This window comes from Meriones unguiculatus, chromosome 8 (genome assembly GCF_030254825.1).
Source record: "Meriones unguiculatus strain TT.TT164.6M chromosome 8, Bangor_MerUng_6.1, whole genome shotgun sequence".
NCBI lineage: Eukaryota > Metazoa > Chordata > Mammalia > Rodentia > Muridae > Meriones > Meriones unguiculatus.
Window position 1 is genome coordinate 121,104,010 of NC_083356.1, and position 10,742 is coordinate 121,114,751.

General features: G+C 40.4%; 1 protein-coding gene across 14 annotated transcripts in view; it reads right to left on the reverse strand.

Annotated features, from left to right (window-relative positions):
• Positions 1–10,285, reverse strand: part of Dync1i2 (dynein cytoplasmic 1 intermediate chain 2) — a 46,164-nt gene extending 35,879 nt beyond the window's left edge. For 3 of the 14 annotated variants that reach the window (XM_021639244.2, XM_021639240.2, XM_021639242.2), the window contains exons 1-3: positions 10,144–10,285; positions 7,766–7,882; positions 4,447–4,564 (exon numbers count right to left, since the gene is read on the reverse strand). In XM_021639244.2, coding sequence (XP_021494919.1) covers positions 4,447–4,564; positions 7,766–7,873 — 226 coding nt within the window. In that variant the 5' untranslated portion in view covers positions 7,874–7,882; positions 10,144–10,285. Of the gene's footprint in view, positions 1–4,446; positions 4,565–7,765; positions 7,883–9,922; positions 10,091–10,143 lie in introns of those variants that run through there. The other 11 variants (XM_021639239.2, XM_060390469.1, XM_021639243.2 and 8 more) reach the window with 9 other exon arrangements.
• Positions 10,286–10,742: the final 457 nt, after the last annotated feature.

Below are 10,742 nucleotides of genomic sequence, written 5' to 3' on the forward strand. Positions count from 1 at the left end.
ACTTGGGAGGCAGAGGCAGGCAAATCTCTGCATATTCCGGTCCAGACAATACTATATATATATATATATATATATATATATATATATAAAATCAGACCCCATATCAAAAGAAAAAAGTCCATTTAGTTAAATTTTTTAAAAGAAGAAAAAATCACATTAAAGAGTTTTAAAGAATAATTTTAAATTTCTAAACTTGAAATATATTTAATAATTATTCAGAGAGATGGCTCAGAAGTTAAGAGTACTGTCTGCTCTTCCAGAGGTTCTGAGTTCAATTCCCAGCAACCACACGGTAGCTCACAACCATTTATACTGGAATCTGATGCCTTCTTCTGTCATGCAAGTGATCTACAGATAGAGCACACTTATATGTAAAATAAATAAATAAATAATTTTAAAAATCTACCTAAAAATAATAATTATTCAAGAAATTCTTAGAGTATTCTTAGAAAGAACACAAGTATCCATATAGGTCATGATATAAACTGAAAAGTTATTTATTTTTATGTGCATGAGTATTTTCCCTATACCTCATATTTGCCTGGTGCCCTCAGAGGTCAGAAGAGATAGTCAGATCCTCTGGAACTGGAGTTACAAATAGTTGTGAGCCACCATGTGGGTGCTGGGAACTGAGCATGAGTCCTCTGCAAAAGTAGTAAGTGTTCTGAACTGCTGAGTCATAGCTCCAGCCCCAGGATTTTTGTTTTGTTTATTGTTTTTTGCTTTAATTGTGGATTACTGAAAATAACAACTTTATCTGTATTTTGTACTCTTCATGATAAATTATAAGTAAGCACTAGACATTAATACTGAGGTTAAAAGTGTATGTTTTAAGGATTATGAAATGCATTTTCCCTAATTGTTTGTTTGTTCTTACCTTGGTTATCTGGACTGGCTTTGTAGATTAGGCTGGCCTCAAAAGAACTCAAAAAGACCCGCCTGCCTCTGCCTCCCTTGGTGCTGGGATTACCGGCATTCGTTACATGCCTGGCTACCTAATTTAGGCTTTACATTTATTCATGTGTATGCTTATGTGTCAGTATTTGCACATGAATGCAGGTACCTGAGAGGCCAGAAGAGGGCATCAGATCCCCATGAGTTGGGATTACAGGGAGTTACAATCTACCTATATGGGTGCTAGAAACTAAGTCTTCTGCTGGAGTTGGATGCTGAGTCATCTCTCCTGTCCTCCCACCCCTGCTCCACGTTTGCCTAATTTTTTAAAGGCAACAAGATCACCAAAATGTTTTTGGCCCTTTACTGGCTTCATTATGTTATGTTAGCTAAAAGAAGGAAAATCGTTTAGATATAAGAAAGGAAAAGCATGTAGTGATCTGACTAGGAAATGGAGACGCTAAAATCTTCAACACAGTCCAGGCCACAGCAGCTATTTAAAGATATTAATTCTATGTTAATCAGCTTACACTCTTCTGGTAAACACAATCTTATGGGCTCATTATGCTCCAACAGACAACAGCCATGCACGTAAAACACTCATACATGTAAAGAAAAATAAATATCTTTCAGTAACCACTCACGTTCATGAAATACATTTTCATTGGAAAGAAAAAAAAAGCATAGCTCTTTACACTGTCTTTCCATAGTTTAATTTAGCAAAAACATTATACTTAACATTTGCAGACTAGCACTATTCTTTTTCCTTTCATTCTCTCATGTCTACACTGAGAACAAAACAATGGCATGAAGAAGAACTGGCAAGACAGCATGGCGCGTGAAGATGAGTGCTGTGCAAGCTGGAGGCCTGAGCGCCATCCCCAGAGCCCATGGAAAGGTGGAAGGGAAGAACTGACTTCACAAAGTTTCCAGCTGGGATGTGTGCCTGGCCCCTCCCCAAGAGTGATAAGGTTTGAGGGATCTAATAAAAGGAAAGACAGCAAGGGAATGATCTCTGTCCTGCTAAGGCTCAGTCTACACACACGTGCCACAAGGACACAAAATGCTGACATTTTAAAATGTGCTTTAACTTTTTCAGTGTCCATGTCTTCGTTCACATTTCTTCTATGGAAAGGCTCTCCTTCCCCATCTATGCACACTGAAAGGCTACAGACACTGGGTGGCCAGGTCTACATAGCAAGTGCCAGGCAGGGCTATACAGCAAGAAGCTAACTAGTAGATGTGACTACAGAAAAGACTACATGAGGGCTCTCTTTAGCAAAGATTAAGAGTGCATTCAACAGGTAAGGGTTTGTCGTTGTTTTTTAAAGACCATCCCAGATGAAAGTCCTAAAATATGCAAAGTCTACAAATCAAAAGATAAAACCCTCAAAAATAAACAACGACGATGACAAAATAACACACACGTGTAAATCCCAGAGGAGAAAAACTGAATGACTGACAGCTACAGAAGAGGCAGCTACTTCACTGTAATCAGGAAAGTATGTATTAAGAAAGGCATTTGGGGCTTCCCACCTGTGATGGTTAGCTTTAATTGTCATCTTGACCGAACCTAGAGTCGCCTGGGAAGAGTCTTAATGGGTACTGTCTACATTGGGTTGGTCTGTGGGCATGTTTTGGGGGTCGTCTTTATGAAGTTAGCTGACGTGCATGACATCACTGGCTAGGCAGGGGCCTCCGAACTGTATAAAAGCAGAAAAACTGAGTGGGGCACAAGCAAGCAAGTGAGCGGCATGCATGTGTTCACGCTGCTCTGCTCTAGACTGTGCATGCAATGTGACTAGCTCTCTTGAGTGCCTGCCACCTTGACTTCCGTTCGACAGCCTGTAGCCTGAAATTGTTATCTACGATAAACTCCTTCCCGAAGCTGCCTTTCGTCATGATAGCTGATCACAGCAACAGAAATGCCCATCAAGTCGGCAAAAGTTAAAAAGATAATATTCAGTAATAATTTGGACACCACTCTCGAGACTGAAAAGCTGAACCTAAGTAAAGCCTACACAAAACATCACAGCAAAGTCAATTCCAGGACATAACCCTCCAGAGAAACTTCTATTCTCCAAAAGGAAGGAATGTATTCTTTGCAGTGTTGCTTATTAACGCAGACAGAAGCAACCTAAGTGCACAGTAGTAAGGGTCTGGAGCAATAAAATATGATGGAATACAATTCAATAACCAGCTAGATATGTATGCAACAACATGGATAAACAATTAGACAATACACTGTCATCAATGTTAAGGGTGTTCACACATGGACAGGAAAAATACTAGAAATATAAGCACTCAGAAGACAGACCTATATAGTCTAAAATTTTAAAACCTATATATTCTAAAACTTACGTATCTAAAAATTCAAGAGTGGTTACATAATGTCTATCTGATAAGGAGAAGAATTAGAGATGGAGAGAAAGGGCATCTCTAAAGAGAGATCTTCCGAGAATCAGCAGAGGTGGGCTATGAGTTAAAACATATGAGCAAGTAAGTTCACTGAAGTGGAAGTCCAAAGGGCAGACGGGGGACAAGGAAGAAAAAAATCATAGAAGAAAAACCAAAACCCCACACAAAAAACCCCAACAACGTGAAGACATGGCTAAGAAGACAGTTCTGTTGTTAAAGTGTTTGCTGCATGCGTATGAAAACCTGAGTTCTAGCCCCAGAACCGGCTGTGGCAGTGTCCCTCGTAAGCCCAGCCAGGGAGATGCAGACTGGTGGGTCCTTGACTTGCTGGGCAGCAGCCTAGTCTACTCTACGAGCCCTAGGTCAGGGAGGCGGGGAGCACCCACCGAACAGAACCCAAGGCTGTCTTCTGGCTTCTACATGCATGGGCAAACACAAACACACAAACACACATCACACACACAAACACACAAAGACATTAGCTCAAAAGCTAACCTTGAAGTGCCAGGTCCCTAACGATAAAATGCCACACTAAAATACATTCTCTGTAGCAGCACCTAACATAGAATTATATAACTTAGGTAAGATTAAATGTGTAACTAGATTGTTCTCAGTATCTCTTCTATCTACACATTCTACTGGTCTATCATAACTAGCAAAATGAATAACCTAGGAAAAAGAACAAGACCAGGTAAAATTACTGCCAGAAGAAGCAACCAGTATTCTGTCTCTTTCTGGGACTACAAACTTCTCTTTCTGCTCCTTGGCTTTTGAGTACTAGTGATATAACTTTGACTTACCTTACCTTTCCCTAGCCTACACAAAGGGATACACAGTTAAGACTCAGAAATACCCATCTTTACATTTTATCACAGTATGGTACATAGTAAATTGCTGATTTAAGTTAAGTATTTAAATAGGTAGCTTGGTATATGTGAATTGGTTTCCTATACAAATAAAATAACTGTGTACTGATACATCTGAGAAAAAAAAGGAATTTCGAGTAAATAAAAAGATGAATGCTTTTGAGACAAAGAAAATATGCAAAAGATATCAATGCACCAAGCTCAGATATGCATGAGCTCAACAGAATATATGACTGTCTCCCATAAGTAGATATATTCAGATCCTTACCGATAGGGGAATCTGTAGTTAGCCCCATGCTTTGAAGCAACGCTTCGGCTTCTCTTCTTTTTTTTTCAAGATCAGATTCTTCCTGCACAGAAATAGCAGCTTCCTTCTTCTGATCAGTCTAAAATGTTAAGTCAAAAACTCAAGTTTATGTATAATATGAAACACTTCTACTTTTAAAAACATTTTTATTTATTTAAAAAGCTTTATTTTTTTTTATGTGCATGGCGTTTTACCTGCACGTATGTATGTGCACCACATGCTTACCTGGTGCCCATGGAGGCCAAGAGAGGAAGTCAGATCCCCAGAACTGGAGCCACCACGCCACGTGGGTGCTGGGAGTCAAGCCTGGTCCTCTGGAGGAGCAGCCTGCACAATTAACTGTGGAGGTGTCTCTCCAGCCCCATGTAAAATTATTTTTTAAATAAAGTGAAAACTGTAAACTTTTAGGATGAAATTAGTTTTTAATACAAAGTTCTTTTTACAAACCATTCTCATTGAATTCATGTTTATATAGGAATAATTTGTAGGCATCTCTACAAATATATTTTCAAAAAAATCCAGGAATGGTAGTTCATGCAAGAGTTCAGTAGCCAGAGTATTTCCTCAGGAGTTCAAGGACAGCCTGGTCTACATGGTAAGTTCCTGGTCAGCCAAGGCTACATGGCAAGAATCTGTCTTAAAATACATAAATAACTTATTAAAGATAAATACATCTTTACAAAGCAGTCACTTTCCAATTCTCTATAGTATGAAATTGGTGACAATGGACAGGAATCATGGCAGTCTCCAAATCTAGTGGTAAAAAAGCTTCGATATAAATTATGACAGAAGGGGGAAATGAAAGGAATTTAAGGTATAAGAATTAAGTAGAGATGTAGAGACGGCTCAGAGGTTAAGAGCACTTCCAGAGGTCCCAAGTTCAATTCCCAGCAACCACATGGTGGGGTCATAACCATCTATAATGAGATCTGGTGCCCTCTTCTGGCCTGCAGGTGTACAAGCAGCCAAAACACTGTATACATAATAAATAAACAAAATAAATAAATAAATAAAAAGAGAATAAACAAATTTGTTGGAAAAACCCCATTTTTAAGGTTCTACGTAAAATTTCCAGTGAACTTATATAAAAAATGCTTATCAAAAACTTTTCCAGAGAGACTCAAGACCGGGCTCAGTGGCTGCGAGTGCACACTGCTGTTGTTCCGTTCCCACACCCATTCTGGCAGCTCACAACCACCTTTAATTCCAGGAAACCTTGACAACTCTGTGTACACACGCACACACGCACACACGCACACACAGGCATGCACACATGTAATTTTTAAAAATTTTTCTAGAAAAAAATTATTATTTTTTAGTTATAGAAGTTATCATTATTTTATCCGGTTTTTTTGTTTGTTTGTTTGTTTGTTTTGTTTTGTTTTGTTTTGTTTCCTGTTACCTGTGCTGGCTTCAACACTATGGACTTGAGAGAGCTTCCTACCTTAACCTCTCAAGTCTAGCGCTGCAGACAAGTGCCACTAAAGCCAGCTTTAAGGTCTTATTTTAGTAACAAAAACACATAGCTGGAATTGGTTAAAATAAAAAAATAATTTTTTTAATAACATGAAACACTTTTGTTAGGAAAACTTTGCCAACTTTTATTGTAATTTATATACAATAAATTACATTTATATATAATTTAAGCAAAATCTTCTAGCTATACTGGCCAAATCTCAATATTCTTAGAGCATATAAAATACTATGTAAAGGCCGCACAGCAGTGGCATATGCCTTTAATCCCAGCACTCAGGAGGTAGAGGCGGATCTCTGAGTTTAAGACTAGCGTGGTCTAGAAAGTGAGTCCAGGACAGCCAAGTCTATACAGAGAAACCCTGCTGGGAAAATCAAAACAACAACTACCAAAAAACAAACAAACAAACAAACAAAAAAAAAAACCACCTTAAGCTTAAGCTTTCAGTGACAAGCCTGTCAACCATTATTCATATATTGAGTAACTTTTGTTTTTGAGTCAAAATATTTTATATCATATTAACTTATTTTCATCAAAATATAGCAAAAGAGATGCTGTTACAAGCTGACCCTCTCTGTGTATAATATAATAGACTTACTGCTTATCATCTCGTCATGTTTTAAGGATTTTAAGTTAAACATCAATCATGTAATTATCCCTCAAAGGCCACTGAGAACCACCAGTACAATCAAGTGTGCTCTCACTGCTGCTAACAGGTTAAGACTGTAAGTACTGTTGGACTGATCCACCAGTCTGAACCACGCTTTCACCAGTTATGTGTGAATCAAACCCCTAATGCAAAGCTTCGACCCTTCTCTGTGTATCACAGAGGTTCAGGAAGGTGGGGAAAACGCTCAGTTACAGTCCTTCTTAGTATCTTAGTGCGACACATGGCTTTGGAGTCACCGTGACCAACTCCGGTTTTCCTGCCACAGCTTCTTCTCTAGCCACCGCCAGAGGTCTCGTAGTCTTGCAGCCCTGGCTATCACGCAGGCATTTATACACGTGAACTTGGTACAACGGGCCCACTTGGGGCAGGTCATGGTATACTGGCCACTTGAAAAGCATCCGTGATACAAGTACACAAATCTGCCCAAAGAGCTGCACAGGGACCAATGTGTAAATATCAGTGAAGAACAAGGAAAATACGTTCAGCTCAGAGTCGATGTATATTTGTAATATTTGTATATGACGGTATGTGGTAAACAGAATCAAAAGATAAAAGTACTTTTTGGTACTATCAAATCTACTGCTCAGTAAACATATTTCAAAGACTAACTCATGACAAATGTAAAGGATAGCCTCTACTCAAATAAATTGTTTTATATAGTTCAGTTGGCCAGTAATATTCTAGCAAATTAGCAAAATATCTGGATAATGAATTTATTCTGGTAAACTAATGTTTTATATATAAACTTATTACCATAATAAATTCACCTGCATTGTAGTGCTTTATATAGCATGCTATCCTATAAAATACTATCATGAAGATGATTCTTACTTTGTATTAGAAAAAATTCCTAGAAGTCTACATGAGTAAATTCAATTTCCATAACTCAAATCTCAGAAATGCATCAAATTATATGAAATAGTTTTAGCCCATTAAAAAAAAAATCATACGGTACCAGTTTCGTCATTTTTCTATACCTGGCTTTAAAGTAAGATTCACTGAAAATGCTACACTGACAATAGCAACTGTTGGATTTGCAACTATTATTAAGTTATTACAGAAAGTCCTAACTACTTGAAACTGAATGTCCTTATTCACACTGAAGGGTTTTGTTTGTTTTAGTGAATCAAACATACTTCCTTTTTTTTCCTTTCCTCTTCTTTTCTCTTCTTTTCTTCTCTGATTTGGGCTAACCGCTGCTTCTTACGTTCCAACTCAGCTTTTAATTCACTTTTGTCCGACATGGTTGTGACCTTAAAAAGCATATCAATATTTGAAATAATTATTCATCGATTAAAAAAGAAAAAGGCAACAGGCTTAAAAAAATTAGTACTTCAAGACATGTACCAAGAAGCTAAGATTTCAATGGCACCCAAGAACACACAATATCTACTTTGAAAATAATAAAAACCTATATACATACTGTTAAAACATATGAAAAATTATAAACAATGTATGAAAAATATTACCCAGGAATGGAGCACAATAGTCAGCACAAAGTAAATGTTTTCTTGATACGAAGACCAAGTTTAACAATGTCTGACTCTGTAGCCAGGCTGGCCTTGAAGTCATGATGTAGCCTAGGATGTCCTCATGGCAACCCTTCTACCTCAGACTCTGTTGTGCTGGGATTGCAGGAGCGGTCCACACCCAGATCCAACATTTTTTGACGACTTGGTATTTGAGCACTAGATAATAAAAGCCATAACTAGTGTTTAAAACAAAAGCCACTGTTGGCACTAAGGCTGAGTCTTAGCCGAGTGTGGCTCACACTTGTAATTCCAGCTCTCCAGAAACCAGGCAGGAAGGTTCTAAGTTCCAGGCAGCTTGGGCCATACACAGCAAGACAGGCTTTTAAAGAACACTTATGTCTTCAGCTATGAAGCCAAAACTATTAACAGAGATTTCTACAAATGGAAAATTCCTAAAAATTCTTGAAGTTCCATAATAATCAGTCAAACAATATTTACCTACCCTAACACCTTCCTGTGGCATTTTTATGATTATCTGTGAATGGACCTGAAACGTTCCATATTAGACTGCCACCTAATTGGGTCTGGAGACTGTTTTTGCCATTCGTGTTACCCTCACAGCATGGCAGCCTTAATATTAAACTGATACTGGCTAAATGGATCACGCGCAAAGTAGATGCCATTATACAAACATGAACGGGACTTCATTTTGACTGATACAAAGAAGTGAGGAGCTAGGATCTTTCTGAACTGGGAAAGTAACCCAGGGGCTGAACTCAAGGTAGGAGCCAGCATTTGTGACCTTAACGACATTACTGGTTTAATCTCTGTCAGTGTCTCCCTACAATTTCAGGATTAAATATTTTAGATTAAGGAAACCGGGCGATTAACCTCTTCAAATTTTTAGAATGAATCTCTTTGGAACACAATTAATAAATGTGGATTAAGGGCAAGTTGGTAGGAAGACAAAATTTGTCTACTGTATATGAAAAGGGGGAATTTTAGGTACAGTATTCCAGAAAGACTGACAGGACAGTGGACAAAAAGTGGTGAGCGGGTGACGGGGGAAATCCCTTTAACATACACTTACACATAACTCCCAGCCAAGTCATTTGAACAAACTGGAAAAGCGAGAGCCCCTCTTTCTTCACCCACCCTTTCCTGGCCTCTAAAGAACTTCATACTGTACGGGCTGTCGAACAGAGTTTCCATACACGTTACTTTGTTTGCTAGGCTGGACATATTGTTTTCTGTTTAGGGCCAACTGTCAATACGCACACCAATTCTACCTGCCACCTAAAGAAATACTTCCGTCAACCCTAACTAGTCTGCCCCGCTAAGCACGGGGGATCAGCTAGCTTCTCCATCCTCAGGCCTGCTTCGTGACTGACAGGTCCATCTTCTTAAAACTCCGGGGAAGAGGCAAGTAAGTGTCTGGAATAGTGTTCCGGACTTCCAACCTCTCCCCTCGCCCCCAGGTGCCTGGTCATGCTAACGATCCAAGGCAGTAAAGCGACCTTTATTTTTTTAAAAAAACAAGCAAAGCTTAAAGAATTACTTTCTCCCTGGGCTTAAGGCCAAAAGGGCGCGGGCCGGGCCGGGGTGTATCCGGGGACCGCCAGAGGGGGGACGGGGCAAAGTCCCGAGGCCCCGGGCCGTCCGCGGGGGGTCCCGAAGGGTTGCCAAGGGCCGCGGTGGCCTCGCCAGGCCGCCCTGAGTCACCCGTGCCGGCGCTGTCAGCACGATCGGTTGGGCGGCCCTGCGGGCTCCGACGCGACCATCGCGGGCTGAAGAGCCTTGAACCAACCGCGGCCGACCCACCTGTCAGGTGGAGAAGGATTTCTCCGGCCGGCAACTTTCCGGGAACGTCCCTCTCCAACTGAAGCCGCCGCAGATCCACCGCGTCCCAGGCACACAAAGACGGATGGGCGGCGGCCGCTACGGCGAGAGCCAAGGGACAAACGGCTGCGCCGAGACGCGGTCGCTCACAGAAGCAGGGTCCTGGCCGTCCTGCGGAAAGGGGCGGCACCTCCGAGACTTACCTTCTAGAGAGGAGAAGCTGACGGGTGAAACAGATACACACCGGCCCCGGGGCCCGAAGTGTTTCCGCTTTGGCAAAAGCTGGACAACCGCACCTCACATCCCGGGGCGGGGACCACAACACCCCTGAGAACTACAAGTCCCAGCAACCAGGCGCACTGCGAGGGCGAGCGGAGCTCTGTGGGAGTTGTGGTCCCCAATAGAAGCAAGCTATGCTGGGATTTGTATTCGGTCCTGGCTTTCCTGGCCCCAGAGTCAAGGCCTAATGGTAATGACAACATTCCAGCGCCTCTCCTGAAGGTGTTTTCTTCAGTTGAACAGTGCTTACAATGTTGTATGTTTTATCTTAAGGTCTGTGGCCCAACATTGACGAAACCTTAAAGAAACCCTGTTTTCCATAATGAGTTTGGATAAAGGATACTTTTTGGGAGTTTTACCAATACACAATTTGGGGGTGAGGGAGTATTGAGGATTCTTGTAGCATGTAACAAAAGGTCTAAATTAAAATATATTGATTAGCATACAAAATAATTTCTAGTATTTTATAGCTGAATAGTTTTCCCCTAAAGGTGTGTTTTGTAAGAAAGCATTTTATACTATT